The 27,594-nt window shown below is 48.2% G+C and overlaps 1 protein-coding gene across 1 annotated transcript in view; it reads left to right on the forward strand.

Moving 5' to 3' along the window:
• IL2RB (interleukin 2 receptor subunit beta) overlaps nt 1–27,594 on the forward strand; it is a 133,429-nt gene that overhangs the window by 40,135 nt on the left and 65,700 nt on the right. The window contains exon 2 of the mRNA XM_063940655.1: nt 20,069–20,143. Coding sequence (XP_063796725.1) covers nt 20,086–20,143 — 58 coding nt within the window. The 5' untranslated portion in view covers nt 20,069–20,085. The remainder of the gene's footprint in view (nt 1–20,068; nt 20,144–27,594) is intronic.

Consider the following 27,594-nt stretch of genomic DNA (forward strand, 5'->3'; position numbering starts at 1 on the left):
AGCCGGCGCCTGTGTATCATCGTTCTGCTTGTCTGAAGCAGTGATTTCCAGAGCTCCCTTGTTCCTATTTTCCGCTGTGTCTCCAGTGTCTCCAGTGTCCCAGTGTCTCCAGTGTCTCCAGTGTCCCAGTGTCTCCAGTGTCTTCACGCACTTCCGTGCCTCCAAGCGCCCGAGCGCCATCACGCACCTCCGTGCCTCCAAGCGCCCGAGCGCCATCACGCACCTCCGTGCCTCCAAGCGCCCGAGCGCCATCACGCACTTCCGTGCCTCCAAGCGCCCGAGCGCCATCACGCACCTCCGTGCCTCCAAGCGCCCGAGCGCCATCACGCACCTCCGTGCCTCCAAGCGCCCGAGCGCCATCACGCACCTCCGTGCCTCCAAGCGCCCGAGCGCCATCACGCACCTCCGTGCCTCCAAGCGCCCGAGCGCCATCACGCACTTCCGTGCCTCCAAGCGCCCGAGCGCTATCACGCACCTCCGTGCCACCAAGGCGCCTGAGCGCCATCAGCACCTCAGTACCTCGGCACCTCAGTTCCTCTGTTCCTCAGCACTCCGGTGCCTCAGCACCATAGAACCTCAGCACCTCGGAGCCTCTGCACCTTAGTATCACAGAACTCCAACACCTCAGTACCTCGGTGTCTCAGCACCTCAGTGCCTTCAGCACCTCAATAATACCAGCATCTCTGTACCTCAGCACCCAGCACTTTCACTAGTCTTGTTTTTCAGGAGACCTTCATCATTCCTCCGTGCTTCCTGCTTACCGTCTTCATCCTGTATGAAGAAGACCTACATCCGGCCATCTCTATTGCGACCCAGTAGCGGTTCCTCTTCCCTGTCACCGGAAGAAGCCCCGAGTCCACAACACCCTTCGACCAGGTCAGTGATAGCACGCCCCTGTCGTTTTTTAAAAAATTCTGCACCACCAAATTCAAGGTATGTGCAAAACATGGGACGTGCTGGAATTTGCCCATATTTAATGCACACACAATATTGCTGGCGTTGTCCGATGCCACAAATCCACAGGAGAGTCCAATTGGGGTAAGCCATTCCGCGATGATCTTCCTCAGTTGCCGTAAGAGGTTTTCAGCTGTGTGCGTATTCTGGAAGGCGGTGATACAAAGCGTAGCCTGCCTAGGAAAGAGTTGGCGTTTGCGAGATGCTGCTACTGGTGCCGCCGCTGCTGTTCTTGCGGCGGGAGTCCATACATCTACCCAGTGGGCTGTCACAGTCATATAGTCCTGACCCTGCCCTGCTCCACTTGTCCACATGTCCGTGGTTAAGTGGACATTGGGTACAGCTGCATTTTTTAGGACACTTGTGACTCTTTTTCTGAGGTCTGTGTAAATTTTCGGTATCGCCTGCCTAGAGAAATGGAACCTAGATGGTATTTGGTACCGGGGACACAGTACCTCCAACAAGTCTCTAGTTGGCTCTGCAGTAATGATGGATACCGGAACCACGTTTCTCACCACCCAGGATGCCAAGGCCTCAGTTATCCGCTTTGCAGTAGGATGACTGCTGTGATATTTCATCTTCCTCGCAAAGGACTGTTGGACAGTCAATTGCTTGGTGGAAGTAGTAAAAGTGGTCTTACGACTTCCCCTCTGGGATGACCATCGACTCCCAGCAGCAACAACAGCAGCGCCAGCAGCAGTAGGCGTTACACGCAAGGATGCATCGGAGGAATCCCAGGCAGGAGAGGACTCGTCAGAATTGCCAGTGACATGGCCTGCAGGACTATTGGCATTCCTGGGGAAGGAGGAAATTGACACTGAGGGAGTTGGTGGGGTGGTTTGCGTGAGCTTGGTTACAAGAGGAAGGGATTTACTGATCAGTGGACTGCTTCCGCTGTCACCCAAAGTTTTTGAACTTGTCACTGACTTATTATGAATGCGCTGCAGGTGACGTATAAGGGAGGATGTTCCGAGGTGGTTAACGTCCTTACCCCTACTTATTACAGCTTGTCAAAGGGAACACACGGCTTGACACCTGTTGTCCGCATTTCTGTTGAAATACCTCCACACCGAAGAGCTGATTTTTTTGGTATTTTCACCAGGCATGTCAACGGCCATATTCCTCCCACGGACACAGGTGTCTCCCCGGGTGCCTGACTTAAACAAACCACCTCACCATCAGAATCCTCCTGGTCAATTTCCTCCCCAGCGCCAGCAACACCCATATCCTCCTCATCCTGGTGTACTTCAACACTGACATCTTCAATCTGACTATCAGGAACTGGACTGCGGGTGCTCCTTCCAGCACTTGCAGGGGGCGTGCAAATGGTGGAAGGCGCATGCTCTTCACGTCCAGTGTTGGGAAGGTCAGGCATCGCAACCGACACAATTGGACTCTCCTTGTGGATTTGGGATTTCGAAGAACGCACAGTTCTTTGCGGTGCTACTGCTTTTGCCAGCTTGAGTCTTTTCATTTTTCTAGCGAGAGGCTGAGTGCCTCCATCCTCATGTGAAGCTGAACCACTAGCCATGAACATAGGCCAGGGCCTCAGCCGTTCCTTGCCACTCCGTGTGGTAAATGGCATATTGGCAAGTTTACGCTTCTCCTCCGACAATTTTATTTTAGGTTTTGGAGTCCTTTTTTTACTGATATTTGGTGTTTTGGATTTGACATGCTCTGTACTATGACATTGGGCATCGGCCTTGGCAGACGACGTTGCTGGCATTTCATCGTCTCGGCCATGACTAGTGGCAGCAGCTTCAGCACGAGGTGGAAGTGGATCTTGATCTTTCCCTAATTTTGGAACCTCAACATTTTTGTTCTCCATATTTTAATAGGCACAACTAAAAGGCACCTCAGGTAAACAATGGAGATGGATGGATACTAGTATACAATTATGGACGGACTGCCGAGTGCCGACACAGAGGTAGCTACAGCCGTGGACTACCGTACTGTACTGTGTCTGCTGCTAATATAGACTGGTTGATAAAGAGATGTAGTAGTATGTATAAGTATAAAGAAGAAAGAAAAAAAAACCACGGGTAGGTGGTATACAATTATGGACGGACTGCCGAGTGCCGACACAGAGGTAGCTACAGCCGTGAACTACCGTACTGTACTGTGTCTGCTGCTAATATAGACTGGTTGATAAAGAGATGTAGTAGTATGTATAAGTATAAAGAAGAATGAAAAAAAAACCATGGGTAGGTGGTATACAATTATGGACGGACTGCCGAGTGCCGACACAGAGGTAGCTACAGCCGTGGACTACCGTACTGTACTGTGTCTGCTGCTAATATAGACTGGTTGATAAAGAGATGTAGTAGTATGTATAAGTATAAAGAAGAAAGAAAAAAAAACCACGGGTAGGTGGTATACAATTATGGACGGACTGCCGAGTGCCGACACAGAGGTAGCTACAGCCGTGGACTACCGTACTGTACTGTGTCTGCTGCTAATATAGACTGGTTGATAAAGAGATGTAGTAGTATGTATAAGTATAAAGAAGAAAGAAAAAAAAACCACGGGTAGGTGGTATACAATTATGGACGGACTGCCGAGTGCCGACACAGAGGTAGCTACAGCCGTGGACTACCGTACTGTACTGTGTCTGCTGCTAATATAGACTGGTTGATAAAGAGATGTAGTAGTATGTATAAGTATAAAGAAGAATGAAAAAAAAACCACGGGTAGGTGGTATACAATTATGGACGGACTTCCGAGTGCCGACACAGAGGTAGCTACAGCCGTGGACTACCGTACTGTACTGTGTCTGCTGCTAATATAGACTGGTTGATAAAGAGATGTAGTAGTATGTATAAGTATAAAGAAGAAAGAAAAAAAAACCACGGGTAGGTGGTATACAATTATGGACGGACTTCCGAGTGCCGACACAGAGGTAGCTACAGCCGTGGACTACCGTACTGTACTGTGTCTGCTGCTAATATAGACTGGTTGATAAAGAGATGTAGTAGTATGTATAAGTATAAAGAAGAAAGAAAAAAAAACCACGGGTAGGTGGTATACAATTATGGACGGACTGCCGAGTGCCGACACAGAGGTAGCTACAGCCGTGAACTACCGTACTGTACTGTGTCTGCTGCTAATATAGACTGGTTGATAAAGAGATGTAGTAGTATGTATGTATAAAGAAGAAAGAAAAAAAACCTCGGGTAGGTGGTATACAATTATGGACGGACTGCCGAGTGCCGACACAGAGGTAGCTACAGCCGTGAACTACCGTACTGTACTGTGTCTGCTGCTAATATAGACTGGTTGATAAAGAGATGTAGTAGTATGTATGTATAAAGAAGAAAGAAAAAAAAACCTCGGGTAGATGGTATACAATTATGGACGGACTGCCGAGTGCCGACACAGAGGTAGCTACAGCCGTGAACTACCGTACTGTACTGTGTCTGCTGCTAATATAGACTGGTTGATAAAGAGATGTAGTAGTATGTATGTATAAAGAAGAAAGAAAAAAAAACCTCGGGTAGGTGGTATACAATTATGGACGGACTGCCGAGTGCCGACACAGAGGTAGCTACAGCCGTGAACTACCGTACTGTACTGTGTCTGCTGCTAATATAGACTGGTTGATAAAGAGATGTAGTAGTATGTATGCATAAAGAAGAAAGAAAAAAAAACCACGGGTAGGTGGTATACAATTATGGACGGACTGCCGAGTGCCGACACAGAGGTAGCTACAGCCGTGGACTACCGTACTGTACTGTGTCTGCTGCTAATATAGACTGGTTGATAAAGAGATGTAGTAGTATGTATGTATAAAGAAGAAAGAAAAAAAAACCACGGGTAGGTGGTATACAATTATGGATGGACTGCCGAGTGCCGACACAGAGGTAGCTACAGCCGTGAATTACCGTACTGTGTCTGCTGCGACTGGATGATAAATAATGATATAAAAAATATATATATATCACTACTGCAGCCGGACAGGTATATATTATATAATGACGGACCTGCTGGACACTGTCTGTCAGCAGAATGAGTTTTTTATAGAATAAAAAAAAAAACACCACACAAGTGAAGTCACACGACGAGTGTTTAACTTTTTCAGGCAATCACAATATAGTATACTACTAACTATACTGGTGGTCAGTGTGGTCAGGTCACTGGTCAGTCACACTGGCAGTGGCACTGCTGCAGCAAAAGTGTGCACTGTTTAATTTTAATATAATATGTACTCCTGGCTCCTGCTATAACCTATAACTGGCACTGCAGTGCTCCCCAGTCTCCCCCACAATTATAAGCTGTGTGAGCTGAGCACAGTCAGATATATATACATAGATGATGCAGCACACTGGGCTGAGCAGTGCACACAGATATGGTATGTGACTGAGTCACTGTGTGTATCGTTTTTTTCAGGCAGAGAACGGATATATTAAATAAAACTGCACTGTCTGGTGGTCACTGTGGTCAGTCACTAGTAAACTCTGCACTCTCTACACTTCTACAGTACTCCTAAGCTCCAGTAAATCAGGTCAATCTCTCTCTCTCTCTCTCTCTTCTAATCTAAATGGAGAGGACGCCAGCCACGTCCTCTCCCTATCAATCTCAATGCACGTGTGAAAATGGCGGCGACGCGCGGCTCCTTATATAGAATCCGAGTCTCGCGAGAATCCGACAGCGTCATGATGACGTTCGGGCGCGCTCGGGTTAACCGAGCAAGGCGGGAGGATCCGAGTCTGCTCGGACCCGTGAAAAAAACCATGAAGTTCGGGCGGGTTCGGATTCAGAGAAACCGAACCCGCTCATCTCTAGTATAAACATCCTTGTACTGCAGCGTCCTATGTCCTGCTGCCAGTCCGCCTGCCCCCTCCAGCATCAACAATCCCCACTCCCTAGCTGCAGCGTAGATGGAACAAAAGCTGCTGCGGCCACCGGCATAGATGTGTATGAAAGCGGCGCAGCAGAAGGCTTTCATAGCCCTCCCTGTGCCGCATACTCTCTGAGCCCCGGAGCCTCCTCTGCGTGTGATGTCACAGAAGTGCCTCCCAGCCACAGCTGCGCCCAGATCCCCAGAGGCACTGACTCCGCAACACAGCACCTGGGCTGTCGGCCTGGAAGCCCCGAGATAGCTAATGCATACCTCCCAACTGTCCCGATTTTCGCGGGACAGTCCCGTTTTTTGGGGACTGTCCCGCTGTCCCACCCGCGGGCCGCAGTGTCCCGCGGTGGGGGGGGGCAGTTGGGAGTCTCTGTCACCCGCTGCCCTGCTTAACAGAGCAGCGGTGAATAGACGCTGTGCGCATGCGCACAGCGTCTATTCAGTGCAGACAGAGGGAGAGGAGGCATGCCAGCGGCTCACAGAGCGCTGGGCATGCCCCCTCAGTGACGAAAACGGGGGCGTGACTCGAGATCGCGGGTCCTCCCGCGAAACCACGCCCCCTTTCCGTAGGCCACACCCCCTTTTCGGGAGCGCGCGCGGCTTCGCCGCGCAAGTGTCCCGCTTCCCCGAACAAGAAAGTTGGGAGGTATGGCTAATGTAACAGATAGAGTGGGTGATATCACGGAGGGTAATGTCTGGATGCTGAATCAATGTAAAAGGTGACAGTGCTGTGCAGTGAGTGTGCAGTCTGGGCCGGTGCTAGGGTGTTCGGCGCCCCCCTGCAAACTATAAATTTGCAACCACGCATACTTTACACAGGCACAGCGCACATAATACCCCCTATAGAAGAGACACTTACACATGTAATGCCCCCTGTACCAGTGACACTTACACATGTAACGCCCCCCTATATCAGTGACGCTTACACACGTAACGCCCCCTGTACCAGTGACGCTTACACATGTAACGCCCCCCCCGTACCAATGACGCTTACACATGTAACGCCCCCCTGTACCAGTGACGCTTACACACGTAACGCCCCCTGTAGCAGTGACGCTTACACACGTAACGTCCTCTGTACCAGTGCCGCTTAGACACGTAACGCCCTCTGTACCAGTGATGCTTAGACATGTAACGCCCCTGTATCTGTGCCGCTTAGACACGTAACGGCCCCTGTACCAGTGGTGCTTACACACGTAATGCCCCCTGTACCAGTGATGCTTACACATGTAATGCCCCCCTGTACCAGCGCCGCTTACACATGTAATGCCCCCCTGTACCAGTGACGCTTACACAAGTAACGCCCCCTGTACCAGAGATGCTTACACACGTAACGCCCCCTGTAGCAGTGATGCTTACACACGTAACGCCCCCTGTAGCAGTGACGCTTACACCCGTAATGCCCCTCTGTACCAGTGACGCTTACACACGTAACGCCCCCTGTAGCAGTGACGCTTACACACGTAATGCCCTCTGTACCAGTGCTGCTTAGACACGTAATACCCTCTGTACCAGTGATGCTTAGACACGTAACGACCCCTGTACCAGTGATGCTTAGACACGTAACGCCCCCTGTACCAGTGATGCTTACACTTGTAACGCCCCCCTGTACCAGAGATGCTTACACACGTAACGCCCCCTGTACCAGTGCTGCTTACACACGTAACGCCCCCTGTACCAGTGCCGCTTACACACGTAATGCCCCCTGTACCAGTTCCGCTTACACACGTAATGCCCCCTGTACCAGTGCCGCTTATACACGTAATGCCCCCTGTACCAGTGCCGCTTACACACGTAACGCCCCCTGTACCAGTGCCGCTTACACACGCAATGCCCACTGTAGCAGTGCCGCTTACACACGTAACGCCCCCTCTACCAGTGCATGTGTGACAGCAGCCGGCAGCAGCAGCAGGGATAGCAGCAGCAGCTAAGGACAGGGATGCAGAGCAGGGAGAACGCCTCTCCTTCCTGGTGCCTCTCTGTACTGCATCCCTTTGCTGTGCGGCTAGCGCCGGGCCTGTGTGCAGTGTCACTGACACTGCACAGCACTCTCACCTTTTACATTGATTCAGCCAGTCAGTCAGTTCTGCCAGCCAGTCACTATTGTTAGCACCAGTGTCCCAATGCGCCGCATTACAGGGAAGTAGACGCACTAAATAAACTATAGCTCCCAGCAGCCCTTAGCGCCGAAGCATTCTGGCCCTTAGGGCTGCTGGGAGCTGTAGTTTATTGAGTGCTTCTTCTTCCCTGTAGTGCGGCGCGTTGGGACACCGGCGCTAACAATAGTGACTGGCTGCTGTGCGAGTCTCCGGGAGAGCCACTGCCAAAGGGAGGACAGCAGTTTAGCTGCTGACAGGAGAAGCAGGATAAGCATTACCCACCCCTCCCCCACTCACAGTACCTCCGGGCCCCATCTGCTGCACCCCCACACATCCCCTCCAGCACCCACGGTAGCTCCGGACCCCTTCCCGCCCCTCACCCCCGCATTTGCCCCTCCCCCACCCGGGGCACCCCCGCAACTGCTCCTCCCCCACCAACAGTGGCTCCGGACTCCCACCTGCGGCACCACTGCACCAGCCCATCCCCCACCTGCAGCACCACCACAACTGCCCCTCCCCCTCCCGCAGCACCCCTGGATCCCATCCGCATCCTCCCCGCACCCGCCACTCCCCCAATCAAAGCACCTACTAGGTGATTCATCAGGCCCTGCGTGCGCTGTTCACACCATTGCAAGGGGCTTCGACCCCTTAACCATTGCAGGCCCTTTATCCGTGCAATATTTAACCACTCACACAATTATGATTGGAGGTAATACTCCATATAATAAAAATATTGCACGCCACAAGGGTGTGCAAGGGTTAAGGGGGCGTAGCCCCTTACGACGGTGTGAAGAGCGCCCGTAGGGCGCGATGAATCACCTAGTAACCAAATAAAAACACACTGCACAGACTGTTTCTGTTTTATCAAATGAAATTAATTAGGGAACTCAGGCAATACAAGTGTTAAACTACTTTTAATCCAAGCTATTCCTAATAACAGAAACTATGGAACCTCTTGCAAAACAGAATACACGAGCAAGCCCTGATAAGCATCAGTGTCTTTTCATCAAGTAGACCTTACTTACTGCTGTGGGGTCATTTACATTTGGATGTACAGTAAGTCAATGTTCTGTGATGCTTCTCAGATGTAGCAGTACACGTCCGCGCTGATAGGTGTTACTTTCACAATCTCCCTGAAATGCTTTTTCAAAAGTAGGCAAGTATTTATTACTGCGGGATTAGGTGAAAGCTGAGTATGACTGGAGGGTTCTGGTATGAATGGTCCACCATGTTAAGGTCGATAGTCATTAGGTTGACCACTATTGGTTGACATTGACATGGTCGACATGGAGAAATAGCCACCACATGAAAATAGTCGACACGCGACAGGTCGACACATGAAAAGGTTGGCATGGATTTGTGAACTGTTTTTGGTGTCATTTTTTCCATAACATGACCAGGAACCCCAATTAGTGTACCGCGTCCCCTTGCATGGCTCGTTTGGCTGCGGGCAAGGTGCCTTGCTTCGCTACCGCTGCACTCGGGACAGGTTACTATTCCCTATCGTAATCCACGTGGATGGTAAAGTAAGAAAAAGTTAACAATCTCTTTAAAAAAAGCCATGTCGTCCTTTCCATGGATCGACCTGTCCTGTGTCGACCATTTTCATGGGTCGACAATTTGTCCAAGTCAACAATGCCAATGTCGACCTAGTGACTGTCGACCTAAGTAGGGTCGACCTGCCGAACGGATACCTGACTAAGATGAGTGAGTTTGGACCAATAATAGAAAACGAACGTGCTGACAGGCTTTGTACACCAAAGGTAATTAAGAAAAGGAGTACTATTGTCACGCACTATGGTTATTACTTAGTCATGTACTATGGTTATTATAAAAAAGAGGGGTTAATCGGAACGGCAGTCAGCAACTTCAGTCAAAATTTTATATAAAATAATCGTGCATAGACCACAAATAGGTTGAACCCGATGGACAATTGTCTTTTTTCAACCTTAGATACTATGTATTCGGAATTACAATACTATTTTCTGGATTATAAAAGTCGAAGGCAGATGGCTACACGTCATGTTATGAGACGCAGCGGCTGCGTATGACGTCACGCAGCCTCCATGGCCCGTCCCAGCAATGGTCCGGACATGCCTCAGTTGTCCGGACCACATCCCTTAAATGGATCTTCGACGCCCACAAAAAACAGCATTGACGCCCCATTCCCACTAGAGATGAGCGGGTTCGGTTCCTCGGAAACCGAACCCGCCCGAACTTCAGTTTTTTTTACACGGGTCCGAGCGACTCGGATCTTCCCGCCTTGCTCGGTTAACCCGAGCGCGCCCGAACGTCATCATCTTGCTGTCGGATTCTCGCGAGGCTCGGATTCTATCGCGAGACTCGGATTCTATATAAGGAGCCGCGCGTCGCCGCCATTTTTTCACACGTGCATTGAGATTGATAGGGAGAGGACGTGGCTGGCGTCCTCTCCGTTTATAGAGAGTGAGACTACTAGAGTAGAGAGAGACACAGTATTATTTACTTTAGTAATTTTGGGGAGCATTAGGAGGAGTACTACTACTTGCTGAAGTGATAGTGTGACTGTATATCTGACTTGTGGGGGAGACAGTGGGGAGCAGTTAGAGTCTGAGAGCAGGAGTACATATTTTAACGTACAGTGCACACTTTTGCTGGCACTCTGCTGCCAGAGTGCCACACTGCCATTGTGACCACACTGACCACCAGTATATATTGTGATTGTCTGCTTAGGAGTACTACTTGCAAGTTGCTGATAGTGTGACCAGTGACCTGACCACCAGTTTAATTAATCACCACCAGTTTAATATATATATATATATATATATATATAATTGTATATAATATATATATAATTGTATATGTATACCACCTACCCGTGTTTTTTTTTCTTTTCTTCTTGATACATACTACTATAGTAGCTTACTGTAGCAGTCTGCGGTGCTGCTGAGCTGACAGTGTCCAGCAGGTCCGTCATCAGTCATTACATAATAAATATATATACCTGTCCGGCTGCAGTACTAGTGATATTATATATATATATATATATATATATATATTAATTTCATCTCATTATCATCCAGTCTATATTAGCAGCAGACACAGTACGGTAGTCCACGGCTGTAGCTACCTCTGTGTCGGCAGTCGCTGGTCCATCCATAATTGTATACCACCTACCCGTGGTTTTTTTTTTCTCTTTCTTCTTGATACATACTACTATAGTAGCTTACTGTAGCAGTCTGCGGTGCTGCTGAGCTGACAGTGTCCAGCAGGTCCGTCATCAGTCATTACATAATAAATATATATAAATGTCCGGCTGCAGTACTAGTGATATTATATATATATATATATATTAATTTCATCTCATTATCATCCAGTCTATATTAGCAGCAGACACAGTACGGTAGTCCACGGCTGTAGCTACCTCTGTGTCGGCAGTCGCTGGTCCATCCATAATTGTATACCACCTACCCGTGGTTTTTTTCTTTCTCTTTCTTCTTGATACATACTACTATAGTAGCTTACTGTAGCAGTCTGCGGTGCTGCTGAGCTGACAGTGTCCAGCAGGTCCGTCATCAGTCATTACATAATAAATATATATACCTGTCCGGCTGCAGTACTAGTGATATTATATATATATATATATATTAATTTCATCTCATTATCATCCAGTCTATATTAGCAGCAGACACAGTACGGTAGTCCACGGCTGTAGCTACCTCTGTGTCGGCAGTCGCTGGTCCATCCATAATTGTATACCACCTACCCGTGGTTTTTTTTTTTCTCTTTCTTCTTGATACATACTACTATAGTAGCTTACTGTAGCAGTCTGCGGTGCTGCTGAGCTGACAGTGTCCAGCAGGTCTGTCATCAGTCATTACATAATAAATATATATACCTGTCCGGCTGCAGTACTAGTGATATTATATATATATATATTAATTTCATCTCATTATCATCCAGTCTATATTAGCAGCAGACACAGTACGGTAGTCTACGGCTGTAGCTACCTCTGTGTCGGCAGTCGCTGGTCCATCCATAATTGTATACCACCTACCCGTGGTTTTTTTTTTCTCTTTCTTCTTGATACATACTACTATAGTAGCTTACTGTAGCAGTCTGCGGTGCTGCTGAGCTGACAGTGTCCAGCAGGTCCGTCATCAGTCATTACATAATAAATATATATACCTGTCCGGCTGCAGTACTAGTGATATTATATATATATATATATATTAATTTCATCTCATTATCATCCAGTCTATATTAGCAGCAGACACAGTACGGTAGTCCACGGCTGTAGCTACCTCTGTGTCGGCAGTCGCTGGTCCATCCATAATTGTATACCACCTACCCGTGGTTTTTTTTTTTTCTCTTTCATCTTGATACATACTACTATAGTAGCTTACTGTAGCAGTCTGCGGTGCTGCTGAGCTGACAGTGTCCAGCAGGTCCATCATCAGTCATTACATAATAAATATATATACCTGTCCGGCTGCAGTACTAGTGATATTATATATATATATATATATTAATTTCATCTCATTATCATCCAGTCTATAATAGCAGCAGACACAGTACGGTAGTCCACGGCTGTAGCTACCTCTGTGTCGGCAGTCGCTGGTCCATCCATAAGTATACTAGTATCCATCCATCTCCATTGTTTACCTGAGGTGCCTTTTAGTTGTGCCTATTAAAATATGGAGAACAAAAATGTTGAGGTTCCAAAATTAGGGAAAGATCAAGATCCACTTCCACCTCGTGCTGAAGCTGCTGCCACTAGTCATGGCCGAGACGATGAAATGCCAGCAACGTCGTCTGCCAAGGCCGATGCCCAATGTCATAGTACAGAGCATGTCAAATCCAAAACACCAAATATCAGTAAAAAAAGGACTCCAAAATCTAAAATAAAATTGTCGGAGGAGAAGCGTAAACTTGCCAATATGCCATTTACCACACGGAGTGGCAAGGAACGGCTGAGGCCCTGGCCTATGTTCATGGCTAGTGGTTCAGCTTCACATGAGGATGGAAGCACTCAGCCTCTCTCTAGAAAAATGAAAAGACTCAAGCTGGCAAAAGCACCGCAAAGAACTGTGCGTTCTTCCAAATCCCAAATCCACAAGGAGAGTCCAATTGTGTCGGTAGCGATGCCTGACCTTCCCAACACTGGACGTGAAAAGCATGCGCCTTCCACCATTTGCACGCCCCCTGCAAGTGCTGGAAGGAGCACCCGCAGTCCAGTTCCTGATAGTCAGATTGAAGATGTCAGTGTTGAAGTACACCAGGATGAGGAGGATATGGGTGTTGCTGGCGCTGGGGAGGAAATTGACAAGGAGGATTCTGATGGTGAGGTGGTTTGTTTAAGTCAGGCACCCGGGGAGACACCTGTTGTCCGTGGGAGGAATAGGGCCGTTGACATGCCTGGTGAAAATACCAAAAAAATCAGCTCTTCGGTGTGGAAGTATTTCAACAGAAATGCGGACAACATTTGTCAAGCCGTGTGTTGCCTTTGTCAAGCTGTAATAAGTAGGGGTAAGGACGTTAACCACCTCGGAACATCCTCCCTTATACGTCACCTGCAGCGCATTCATAATAAGTCAGTGACAAGTTCAAAAACTTTGGGCGACAGCGGAAGCAGTCCACTGACCAGTAAATCCCTTCATCTTGTAACCAAGCTCACGCAAACCACCCCACCAACTCCCTCAGTGTCAATTTCCTCCTTCCCCAGGAATGCCAATAGTCCTGCAGGCCATGTCACTGGCAATTCTGACGAGTCCTCTCCTGCCTGGGATTCCTCCGATGCATCCTTGCGTGTAACGCCTACTGCTGCTGGCGCTGCTGTTGTTGCTGCTGGGAGTCGATGGTCATCCCAGAGGGGAAGTCGTAAGCCCACTTTTACTACTTCCACCAAGCAATTGACTGTCCAACAGTCCTTTGCGAGGAAGATGAAATATCACAGCAGTCATCCTGTTGCAAAGCGGATAACTGAGGCCTTGACAACTATGTTGGTGTTAGACGTGCGTCCGGTATCCGCCGTTAGTTCACAGGGAACTAGACAATTTCTTGAGGTAGTGTGCCCCCGTTACCAAATACAGGTTGAGTCTCCCTTATCCAAAATGCTTGGGACCAGAGGTATTTTGGATATGGGATTTTTCCGTATTTTGGAATAATTGCATACCATAATGAGATATCATGGTGTTGGGACCTAAATCTAAGCGCAGAATGCATTTATGTTACATATACACCTTATACACACAGCCTGAAGGTCATTGTAGCCAATATTTTTTGTAACTTTGTGCATTAAACAAAGTGTGTGTACATTCACACAATTCATGTATGTTTCAAATACACCTTATACACACAGCCTGAAGGTCATTTAATACAATATTTTTAATAACTTTGTGTATTAAACAAAGTTTGTATACATTGAGCCATCAAAAAACAAAGGTTTCACTGTCTCACTCTCACTAAAAAAAGTCTGTATTTCGGAATATTCCGTATTTCGGAATATTTGGATATGGGATACTCAACCTGTACCATCTAGGTTCCACTTCTCTAGGCAGGCGATACCGAGAATGTACACGGACGTCAGAAAAAGACTCACCAGTGTCCTAAAAAATGCAGTTGTACCCAATGTCCACTTAACCACGGACATGTGGACAAGTGGAGCAGGGCAGGGTCAGGACTATATGACTGTGACAGCCCACTGGGTAGATGTATGGACTCCCGCCGCAAGAACAGCAGCGGCGGCACCAGTAGCAGCATCTCGCAAACGCCAACTCTTTCCTAGGCAGGCTACGCTTTGTATCACCGGTTTCCAGAATACGCACACAGCTGAAAACCTCTTACGGCAACTGTGGAAGATCATCGCGGAATGGCTTACCCCAATTGGACTCTCCTGTGGATTTGTGGCATAGGACAACGCCAGCAATATTGTGTGTGCATTAAATATGGGCAAATTCCAGCACGTCCCATGTTTTGCACATACCTTGAATTTGGTGGTGCAGAATTTTTAAAAAAATGTCCGGGGCGTGCAAGAGATGCTGTCGGTGGCCAGAAGAATTGCGGGACACTTTCGGCGTACAGGCACCACGTACAGAAGACTGGAGCACCACCAAAAACGCCTGAACCTGCCCTGCCATCATCTGAAGCAAGAAGTGGTAACGAGGTGGAATTCAACCCTATATATGCTTCAGAGGTTGGAGGAGCAGCAAAAGGCCATTCAAGCCTATACAATTGAGCACGATATAGGAGGTGGAATGTACCTGTCTCAAGCGCAGTGGTGAATGATTTCAACGTTGTGCAAGGTTCTGCAACCTTTTGAACTTGCCACACGTGAAGTCAGTTCAGACACTGCCAGCCTGAGTCAGGTCATTCCCCTCATCAGGCTTTTGCAGAAGAAGCTGGAGGCATTGAAGGAGGAGCTAAAAGGGAGCGATTCCGCTAGGCATGTGGGACTTGTGGATGGAGCCCTTAATTCGCTTAACAAGGATTCACGGGTGGTCAATCTGTTGAAATCAGAGCACTACATTTTGGCCACCGTGCTCGATCCTAGATTTAAAACCTACCTTGGATCTCTCTTTCCGGCAGACACAAGTCTGCTGGGGTTCAAAGACCTGCTGGTGACAAAATTGTCAAGTCTAGCGGAACGCGACCTGTCAACATCTCCTCCTTCACATTCTCCCGCAACTGGGGGTGCGAGGAAAAGGCTCAGAATTCCGAGCCCACCCGCTGGCGGTGATGCAGGGCAGTCTGGAGCGACTGCTGATGCTGACATCTGGTCCGGACTGAAGGACCTGACAACGATTACGGACATGTCGTCTACTGTCACTGCATATGATTCTCTCACCATTGAAAGAATGGTGGAGGATTATATGAGTGACCGCATCCAAGTAGGCACGTCAGACAGTCCGTACTTATACTGGCAGGAAAAAGAGGCAATTTGGAGGCCCTTGCACAAACTGGCTTTATTCTACCTAAGTTGCCCTCCCACAAGTGTGTACTCCGAAAGAGTGTTTAGTGCCACCGCTCACCTTGTCAGCAATCGGCGTACGAGGTTACTTCCAGAAAATGTGGAGAAGATGATGTTCATTAAAATGAATTATAATCAATTCCTCCGTGGAGACATTGACCAGCAGCAATTGCCTCCACAAAGTACACAGGGAGCTGAGATGGTGGATTCCAGTGGGGACGAATTGATAATCTGTGAGGAGCGGGATGTACACGGTGATATATCGGAGGATGATGATGAGGTGGACATCTTGCCTCTGTAGAGCCAGTTTGTGCAAGGAGAGATTAATTGCTTCTTTTTCGGTGGGGGTCCAAACCAACCCGTCATTTCAGTCACAGTCGTGTGGCAGACCCTGTCACTGAAATGATGGGTTGGTTAAAGTGTGCATGTCCTGTTTATACAACATAAGGGTGGGTGGGAGGGCCCAAGGACAATTCCATCTTGCACCTCTTTTTTCTTTCATTTTTATTTGCGTCATGTGCTGTTTGGGGAGTGTTTTTTGGAAGGGCCATCCTGCGTGACACTGCAGTGCCACTCCTAGATGGGCCAGGTGTTTGTGTCGGCCACTAGGGTCGCTTATCTTACTCACACAGCTACCTCATTGCGCCTCTTTTTTTCTTCTTTGCGTCATGTGCTGTTTGGGGAGTGTTTTTTGGAAGGGCCATCCTGCGTGACACTGCAGTGCCACTCCTAGATGGGCCAGGTGTTTGTGTCGGCCACTTGGGTCGCTTATCTTACTCACACAGCTACCTCATTGCGCCTCTTTTTTTCTTCTTTGCGTCATGTGCTGTTTGGGGAGTGTTTTTTGGAAGGGTCATCCTGCGTGACACTGCAGTGCCACTCCTAGATGGGCCAGGTGTTTGTGTCGGCCACTAGGGTTGCTTAGCTTACTCACACAGCTACCTCATTGCGCCTCTTTTTTTCTTCTTTGCGTCATGTGCTGTTTGGGGAGTGTTTTTTGGAAGGGCCATCCTGCGTGACACTGCAGTGCCACTCCTAGATGGGCCAGGTGTTTGTGTCGGCCACTAGGGTCGCTTAGCTTACTCACACAGCTACCTCATTGCGCCTCTTTTTTTCTTCTTTACGTCATGTGCTGTTTGGGGAGTGTTTTTTGGAAGGGCCATCCTGCGTGACACTGCAGTGCCACTCCTAGATGGGCCAGGTGTTTGTGTCGGCCACTAGGGTCGCTTATCTTACTCACACAGCTACCTCATTGCGCCTCTTTTTTTCTTCTTTGCGTCATGTGCTGTTTGGGGAGTGTTTTTTGGAAGGGTCATCCTGCGTGACACTGCAGTGCCACTCCTAGATGGGCCAGGTGTTTGTGTCGGCCACTAGGGTTGCTTAGCTTACTCACACAGCTACCTCATTGCGCCTCTTTTTTTCTTCTTTGCGTCATGTGCTGTTTGGGGAGTGTTTTTTGGAAGGGCCATCCTGCGTGACACTGCAGTGCCACTCCTAGATGGGCCAGGTGTTTGTGTCGGCCACTAGGGTCGCTTATCTTACTCACACAGCTACCTCATTGCGCCTCTTTTTTTCTTCTTTGCGTCATGTGCTGTTTGGGGAGTGTTTTTTGGAAGGGTCATCCTGCGTGACACTGCAGTGCCACTCCTAGATGGGCCAGGTGTTTGTGTCGGCCACTAGTGTCGCTTATCTTACTCACACAGCTACCTCATTGCGCCTCTTTTTTTCTTCTTTGCGTCATGTGCTGTTTGGGGAGTGTTTTTTGGAAGGGTCATCCTGCGTGACACTGCAGTGCCACTCCTAGATGGGCCAGGTGTTTGTGTCGGCCACTAGGGTTGCTTAGCTTACTCACACAGCTACCTCATTGCGCCTCTTTTTTTCTTCTTTGCGTCATGTGCTGTTTGGGGAGTGTTTTTTGGAAGGGCCATCCTGCGTGACACTGCAGTGCCACTCCTAGATGGGCCCGGTGTTTGTGTCGGCCACTAGGGTCGCTAATCTTACTCACACAGCTACCTCATTGCGCCTCTTTTTTTCTTCTTTGCGTCATGTGCTGTTTGGGGAGTGTTTTTTGGAAGGGCCATCCTGCGTGACACTGCAGTGCCACTCCTAGATGGGCCCGGTGTTTGTGTCGGCCACTAGGGTCGCTAATCTTACTCACACAGCTACCTCATTGCGCCTCTTTTTTTCTTCTTTGCGTCATGTGCTGTTTGGGGAGTGTTTTTTGGAAGGGCCATCCTGCGTGACACTGCAGTGCCACTCCTAGATGGGCCAGGTGTTTGTGTCGGCCACTAGGGTCGCTAATCTTACTCACACAGCTACCTCATTGCGCCTCTTTTTTTCTTCTTTGCGTCATGTGCTGTTTGGGGAGTGTTTTTTGGAAGGGCCATCCTGCCTGACACTGCAGTGCCACTCCTAGATGGGCCAGGTGTTTGTGTCGGCCACTAGGGTCGCTTAGCTTAGTCATCCAGCGACCTCGGTGCAAATTTTAGGACTAAAAATAATATTGTGAGGTGTGAGGTGTTCAGAATAGACTGAAAATGAGTGGAAATTATGTTTTTTGGGGTTAATAATACTTTGGGATCAAAATGACCCCCAAATTCTATGATTTAAGCAGTTTTTTAGTGTTTTTTGAGAAAAACACCCGAATCCAAAACACACCCGAATCCGACAAAAAAAATTCGATGAGGTTTTGCCAAAACGCGGTCGAACCCAAAACACGGCCGCGGAACCGAACCCAAAACCAAAACACAAAACCCGAAAAATTTCAAGTGCACATCTCTAATTCCCACCCCCCTCCAGGTCTTAATCTGCATTCTGAAGAGAACACAGTTTAGGACCTTTCACATGCACGTACCAGCGTATGCACATCAGCAACAGGGTCTGAATTAGGCCCTGTGTCATTAAGGTTTATTTTCTGTATATTGTTGACAAAATATAAGAAGAACATTAAACATGAATTGGGAAATGTACAAAGCGAAACTGTCATGATGTGAGTATGAATGACACCATATGCCTTTGTGCATGTATCGTACACACTGAGCAATAGGAACAAGCAGTGGTAACCAGCATTTGCATTTGGAGTCAGCAGGGGATCAATAGAGGACAAACACTTGACCTCCTTTCACCACTGCGTCACTGATCCTGACAGCAGGAACAAGGGGGGGATGGGGGGTCTTCACCATATACATTTTTTTATTAGAATCAAAGATACTGTACAGTATGCATTATTATTTTCAGCCAGTGTGTTATACATGAATGTACAGTACTACCTGGATTATTTCCTAGGTATTTTAAATACATGTACATATCGATCACAGTAATACTCTATGGCCCTCATTCCGAGTTGTTCGCTCGCAAGCTGCTTTTAGCAGCTTTGCACACGCTAAGCCGCCGCCTACTGGGAGTGAATCTTAGCATATCAAAATTGCGAACGAAAGATTCGCAATATTGCGAAAAGACTTCTCTGTGCAGTTTCTGAGTTGCTCGACACTTACTCTGCCAGTGCGATCAGTTCAGTGCTTGTCGTTCCTGGTTTGACGTCACAAACACACCCAGCGTTCGCCCAGACACTCCTCCGTGTCACTCCCGCGTTTTTCCCAGAAACGGCAGCGTTTTTTCACACACACCCATAAAACGGCCTGTTTCCGCCCAGAAACACCCACTTCCTGTCAATCACATTACGATCACCAGAACAAAGAAAAAACCTCGTAATGCCGTGAGTAAAATACCTAACTGCATAGCAAATTTACTTGGCGCAGTCGCAGTGCGAACATTGCGCATGCGCAATAAGCGGAAAATCGCTGCGATGAAATTTACCGAGAGAACAACTTGGAATGACCACCCTTATTGTGTTTTGTATACTGTATTTATAAAATTTGCTTTGCAGAGATGTTTTATATTTTGTTATTTGGATCATTTTTACAACCATATTTTTATTCTAACCCTGGTTTCCTTTTGTGGTAATGTATTAGGAGAACATTTGAAGTCATACTTATGGGAAGGTGAACGTCAGTTAAAATAAGTAGATGAGATGTTGATGTGAGTCATTCTGAAATTGCACATTTCCATGACACAGAGATATGAATTGTAAGGAAGTACCTGCATGCCGTGTGCTTTCAGTAACATGAGATGCCGTGTACTACATGCCAACCCATGTAGCTCTCTGCGTCTTCCTTATGGCTTGCTATTTCACTTACTTGATCTCTTCACTTTTGACAGAATCCAGGCTTTGCAGGATGTCAGTCCGCAGGCACATCTGGGTCTATCTTCTCACCCTACAGAAGTTCGTACTGGGTAACTAAATATATTGTTTCTTTTTTTTTTTAATGTATGTAACCAGGATAAAATATTGATTAGTGAACAAAAATATAGAAACAACTGATATAAAAATATTTTTTTTTTAAAAGATGGAGAGATAAAATTGACAAACCTCATTTACTTTCACGTTGTATGAGTGATGTTTATTAAAGTTACTGAATGTGAAGGTAATGTTTTACAAACGCTAGCCACTAGTAAATGATGGTACTCTAGGACGTAGGCAGTACCTTCCCATGGCTAGTCTATGCAGATGAGAAATGAGGGTAAATAGAAAATACATAGAATGCCTCTTGATATTCATAAAGCTCTCATTTATCTAAGACTTGCTTAATACATTTTTATAGAAAGAATTATATAAAATGTATGGAGGGGTTCCTGGTTGCATTATAAAGAGAAATCAGGTTCCATTATATTGGACAAAAAATCCCCTTAGATGGGATCTAATTACTATATATGTATACATTTACTGTATTTGCATTTAGTAATCAATAAAACCAACTACAGTAACCTAATCCAGCTCAAGCAAGAAAAATGTTCCAGTGTGTGATAAGAATTTCTAACAAAAAATAAATGAGTGATGTTATCAATTTGTCCCATCCACATTCCATACTTTCCTACCACCCCGATATCAGTGGGACAGATCCTATTTTAGGCATCCTTTCCTCTGTCACTACCAGGATTGCTTTAGCCTGATTGCCAGGGAGTTAGGAGAGAGTGACCATACTATCCCTTTTACGCTCATGGATTACACAGGTTCTGTGGCTGAATAAAACCATCTGAAATGTAGGCTTGAAGTCAGCCAGCCACAGAACCTGTGTAATCCATGAGCGTCCCAGGTAAAAGGGATAATATTGTCACTCTAAGGGGGTCATTCCGACCCGATCGCTTGCTGCAGTTTGTTGCAGCGCAGTGAGGCGGCCGCTGGGCAGGAGGGGGCTGGACGGCGGAGTTATGCCGCCATTTAGGGGGAGCAGTCCGGCCAACGCAGGCGTGGCTGGACCATTGGCGGGCCGGGGAGCGACGAGTAGCTCCCGGCCAGCATGCTAAAGCTGCGCTGGTCGGGAGTTACTCTTGAAGTGCAAACGCTGTGCGATGCTTTTGCCCTTCTGCGGGGGGGGGGGGCACTGACTGGGCGTCCCCCCGCATGTCAGTGTGAATGATCGTTGCTGTGCTAAACTTAGATGACCCCCTAAGTTAGGCAGGTATTCACAAGGTACACCCTGGTCTCTGTGGTGGTGGTGTGGAGGGGAAAGGGGGGGGAGGTAGTCATGTCTCCTTAGTGATGCTGAAAAGCCCCCTCAGTGACATTTAAAAAAAGGAGTCTACAGTTTTCACAATAATATCTCAACGGTATTTCCACTATGTCTGTATTTGGTGCAGACCCTAACTTGTGACATGGTACTGTAAGTGAATCACTTGTTGAAACTGTTTAATATTGATTCTCATTATGTATACTGACAGTCGACATCCTGTCTTCTGGTATATCATACCGGACCCGTAGTGGCAACAAATTATGCTGCAGATTGGCCAAGACTGTTTGTAATATTATATTAAGGTCAGCATTACTAGTCAAACTTGCTTTTGCTACAGGAAAAAAAGCCCCACTACCAAATCACATATAAAATGTAACAAAAAAAATAGGATTTTGGTACTTACCGATAAACCTTTTCTCCTAGTCCGTAGAGGATGCTGGGGACTCCAAAAGGACCATGGGGTATAGACGGGATCCGCAGGAGCTTGAGCACACTAAAAAGACTTAATCTGGGTGTGAACTGGCCCCTCCCTCTATGCCCCTCCTCCAGACCCCAGTTATAGGAACTGTGCCCAGGAGAGACGGACATTTCAAGGAAAGATTTTTGTTTTAACTAAGGGCTACCAAACTACCAGCCCACACCATAAACATACCGTACAACCGGAATAACCTCAAACCAGATAACAGTATGCATTAATGCCAGCAACGAGCTGCAACAAACCAATACACAACCCGTGTATAAACTAAATTACCCAGCAAGAAAAAACACTGCAAGTAATAGTCCGCACAGGGACGGGCGCCCAGCATCCTCTACGGACTAGGAGAAAAGGATTTATCGGTAAGTACCAAAATCCTATTTTCTCTTACGTCCTAAAGGATGCTGGGGACTCCAAAAGGACCATGGGGATTATACCAAAGCTCAAGAACGGGCGGGAGAGTGCGGACGACTCTGCAGCACCGACTGAGCAAACGCCAGGTCCTCATCGGCCAGGGTATCAAACTTATAGAACTTAGCGAACGTGTTAGAACCCGACCAAGTAGCCGCTCGGCAAAGTTGTAACGCCGAAACGCCCCGGGCAGCCGCCCAAGATGAGCCCACTTTCCTGGTAGAATGGGCTTTTACCGATTTCGGTACCGGTAGTCCGACCGAAGAATGAGCCTGCTGGATCGTACTACAGATCCAGCGTGCAATAGTCTGTTTTGAAGCGGGATGACCAATCCTGTTGGCAGCATACAAACAAACAATGCCTCAGTCTTCCTAGTAACAGCTGTCCTAGAGACGTAGATTTTCAACGCTCTTACAACATCTAGAGATTTCGGAATCGCCACCGTTTCCGTAGCCACCGGAACCACAATAGGTTGGTTAATGTGATATGAAGAAACCACCTTCGGTAGAAATTGTTGGCGAGTCCTCAATTCCGCCCTATCCGAATGAAAAATCAAGTACGGGCTCTTATGAGATAAAGCCGCCAACTCCGACACCCGCCTGGCAGACGCCACCGCCAAAAGCATAACCACCTTCCAGGTGAGAAACTTCAACTCAACCTTACGCAAAGGTTCAAACCAGGAAGACATGAGAAACCGTAAGACGACATCAAGGTCCCATGGAGCTACAGGAGGTACAAACGGAGGATTGATATGCATTACTCCTTTCACAAAGGTCTGAACCTCCGGGAGGGCAGCTAATTCTTTTTGAAAGAAAATAGATAAAGCCGAAATCTGCACTTTGATGGAACCCAATTTCAGGCCTGCATCTACGCCCGCCTGTAAAAAGTGGAGAAAACGACCCAAGTGAAAAACCTCCGCAGGAGCCCTTTTAGCCTCACACCAGGAAACATACTTCCTCCAAATACGGTGATAGTGTTTCGCCGTAACCTCCTTCCTAGCCTTAATGAGAGTTGGAATGACCTCCCTGGGAATACCCTTAAGAGCTAAGATCTGGCGCTCAACCTCCATGCCGTCAAACGCAGCCGCGGTAAGTCTGGAAACACGCATGGACCCTGCAACAACAGATCCTCTCTTAGAGGAAGCAGCCATGGATCTTCCACCAGTAAGTCCTGAAGATCCGGGTACCAGGCCCTTCTTGGCCAGTCTGGAACGACGAGAATCGCCTGAAGCCTTGCTCGTCGAATGATCCCCAGCACCTTTGGAATGAGAGGAAGTGGAGGGAACACATACACTGACTGGAATACCCACGGAGACACCAGGGCGTCCACTGCAGTGGCTTGTGGGTCCCTTGACCTGGTACAATACCTCGGGAGCTTCTTGTTGAGCCGAGACGCCATCATGTCTATCAACGGAATTCCCCAGCGTCTTGTCACCTCTGCAAAAACCACTCTCCCGGATGGAGATCGTGTCTGCTGAGGAAATCTGCTTCCCAGTTGTCCACCCCCGGCAGGAAAACTGCTGACAGTGCGTTCACGTGTTGTTCCGCCCAGCGAAGGATCTTTGTGGCCTCCGCCATTGCCACCCTGCTCCTCGTTCCGCCTTGCCGGTTTATATGCGCCACCGCTGTGATGTTGTCTGACTGTACCAGAACTGGTCGACCCTGAAGAAGGCTTCTTGCTTGTAGCAGGCCGTTGTAAATGGCTCTTAACTCGAGAATATTTATGTGGAGACAGGCTTCCTGGAGCGACCATTTTCCCTGGAAGTTTCTTCCTTGGGTGACTGCGCCCCAGCCCCGGAGACTTGCATCTGTTATCAGAAGTACCCAATCCTGGATACCGAATCGACGTCCCCCTAGGAGGTGATGACCCTGTAGCCACCACAGGAGAGAAATTCTGGCTCTGGGAGATAGACTTATCTTCCGGTGAATGTGTAGGTGAGACCCGGACCATTTGCTCAGCAAGTCCCACTGAAACCCCCGGGCGTGAAATCTGCCAAATGGTATGGCTTCGTACGCCGCAACCATCTTCCCCAGAACCCAAGTACAATGATGGATCGACACACTCGTCGGCTTCAGAAGTTCCCTGACCATCGTCTGCAGTTCCTGAGCCTTTTCTTCTGGAAGAAATACCTTTTGTAAATCCGTGTCCAGAATCATGCCCAGAAAAGGAAGCCGAGTGGTCGGAATCAACTGGGATTTCGGCAAATGAGCACCCAACCGTGCTGTCGCAGAACCGAGAGTGACAACTCTACACTTCTCAGCAACCGTTCCTTGGACCTCGCCTTTATCAGGAGATCGTCCAAGTACAGGATAATTGAAACCCCTTGTTTGCGAAGAAGAACCATCATTTCCGCCATGACTTTGGTGAAAATCCTCGGAGCCGTGGAAAGCCCAAACGGCAACGTCTGAAATTGGTAATGAGAATCTTGTATCGCAAACCTGAGGAAAGCCTGAATCGGAGGATATATCGGCACATGTAAGTAGGCATCTTTTATGTTGACTGACGCCATAAAATCCCCCCCCTCCAGGCTGGCAATCACCGCTCGAAGGGATTCCATCTTGAACTTGAACACTTTCAAGTATGGATTGAGGGATTTTAGATTTAGAATTGGTCTGACCGAACCGTCCGGTTTCGGCACCACAAAGAGGCTCGAGTAGAACCCCTCCCCACGCTGGGACGGGGGGACGGGAACAATGACCCTCTGCAGACACAATTTTTGAATCGCTCCCCGGCCCACCTCCCTGTCCGGAAGAACTACAGGTAATGCCGAAATGAAGAACCGGTGAGGGGGCATCTCACGAAACTCCAGTTTGTATCCTTGAGACACGATCTCTAACTCCCAAGGATCCAGGTCTGATTGAATCCAGACCTGACTGAATATCCGAAGACGGCCCCCCACCGGTCCGGACTCCCCCAGGGAAGCCCCAGCGTCATGCGGTGGACTTGGTAGCAGCAGGGGAGGACTTTTGGTCCTGTGCGCCTGAGGCTGCAGGAAGTTTCTTTCACCGTCCTCTACCCTTTGAGGCGAGGAAAGATGAACCTTTCCCACGCCTGTATTTGTTGTGACGAAAGGACTGCATTTGTTAATGTGGTGCCTTTTTCTGTTGTGTGGGAACATAAGGAAGAAAAGAGGATTTACCCGCAGTCGCGTTCGAGACTAGGTCCGCCAAGCCGTCCCCAAACAAGACCGTACCTTTGAAGGGTAGTGCTTCCATAGACCTCTTGGAGTCGGCATCAGCATTCCATTGATGGATCCACAGGGCCCTCCTAGCAGATATCGGCATGGCATTGGTCCTTGAACCCAAGAGACAGACGTCCCTCGCCGCGTCCTTTAGGTAATCTGCAGCGTCCTTAATATAACCGAGAGAAAAAAGGACATTATCTTTATCAAGAGTATCCATGTCACTAGCTAAATTCTCGGGTGTGGTTCATCAAATCGACAGTATCTAGGTCGACAATGTTTAGGTCGACCACTATAGGTCGACATGGATGGAAGGTCGACAGGGTTTCTAGGTCGACATGTGCTAGGTCGACAGGTCTAAAGGTCGACATGAGGATATATTTTTTTGGGTCGTTTTCTTCGTAGAGTGACCGGGATCCCAAATTAGTGCACCGAGTCCCCTTGCATGGCTCGCTTCGCTCGCCATGCTTCGGGCATGGTGCCTTCGCTCCGCTACCGCTTCGCTCGGCACAGATTAACGTTCCAATCGTAGTCCACGTGGATCGTTAATTATGAAAAAATTAAAAAAAAGAAAAAAATGAGAAAAACTCATGTCGACCTTTAGACCTGTCGACCTAGCACATGTCGACCTAGAAACCCTGTCGACCTTCCATCCATGTCGACCTAGTGACTGTCGACCTATAGTGGTCGACCTAAACATTGTCGACCTAGATACTGTCGATCTTCAGACCGGATCCCAAATTCTCAGCCCATTTAGCAATAGCACTACTCACCCATACCGACGCCACAGCGGGTCTGAGCAGAGCCCCCGAATTAGCGAAAATGGACATCAGACACGTCTCCAACTTGCGATCCGCCGGATCCTTGAGAGCAGCCGTGTCAGGAGACGGAAGCGCCACCTTCTTAGACAAACGGGATAGAGCTTTATCAACGGTTGGAGATGTCTCCCATTTTTCCTTGTCATCAGAGGGGAAAGGATACGCCATATAAATCCTCTTGGGAATCTGCCATTTCTTATCCAGCGACTCCCAAGCCTTTTCACAAAGAGTATTCATTTCATGAGAGGGGGGAAACTTTACCTCAGGTTTTTTTCCCTTGAACAAGCAAATCCTTGTTTCCTGTACCGCAGGTTCATCAGAAATGTGTAAAACATCTTTTATAGCCACAATCATGTACTGAATACTCTTAACTAAACGTGGATGTAACGCCGCCTCAGTGAAATCGACCTCGGAATCAGAGTCCGTGTCGGTATCAGTATCCCCCACCTGAGTAAATGGCCTCTTATGGGACCCGGATGGGGTCTATACCTGAGACAAAGCCTCCTCCATGGACTTTTTCCACACCTGCGTCTGTGACTCAGACTTATCTAATCTCTTCGATAAAGAAGTTACATTCGAATTGATCGTATTAAGAAGTGCTAGTAAGTCAGATGTCGGCTGCGTCGACAGTGCCAATTCTAGCCCAGCATCCACACCTCCCATAACCTCCTCTGGTGAATAACATTCAGCCTCAGACATGTCGACACTTAGTACCGACACACACAACACACAGAACGTCCCAGCAAGGTGACAGGCCCACACTGCAGCCCAGAAAGAGGAGAAAGAGGGAGTATGCCAGCTCACACCCCAGCGCCCATATATCGGTATAACGATATATGTACCCAGCGCTGCCTGTTTGATAAAAAAAACCAGCACCCCACTGCGGCTCCCCTCTGGAGATGCCCCCGTTACTTGTTGTGAATCGTGGAGGTCCCGGCAGCGTCTCTCCCTCAGCCGCGTGTAGGGAGAAAATGGCGCGTGTGAGCAGCGGACCGAAGCTCCGCCCCTTTCCCGGCGGCCACTGCCCGCCAAATTCAAACTAACTAAAAATGCCGGCGGGGGTCTGTAAAGGGTGCCTAGGCACCCACTACCATAATATGCCGCCTTGAACTCCAGTAACATGCCTCCCATGGCGCCCCCCCCCAGCGCCCTGCACCCAGTGACTACCGTTGGTGTTGTGTGTGGGAGCATGGAGCACAGCGTTACCGCTGTGCTTTACCTTCCGTTACTGAAGTCTTCTGCCGTCCTGAAGTCTTCTGATCTTCTCATACTCACCCGACTTCTGACTT

Source organism: Pseudophryne corroboree, chromosome 9 (genome assembly GCF_028390025.1).
Source record: "Pseudophryne corroboree isolate aPseCor3 chromosome 9, aPseCor3.hap2, whole genome shotgun sequence".
Taxonomy (NCBI): domain Eukaryota; kingdom Metazoa; phylum Chordata; class Amphibia; order Anura; family Myobatrachidae; genus Pseudophryne; species Pseudophryne corroboree.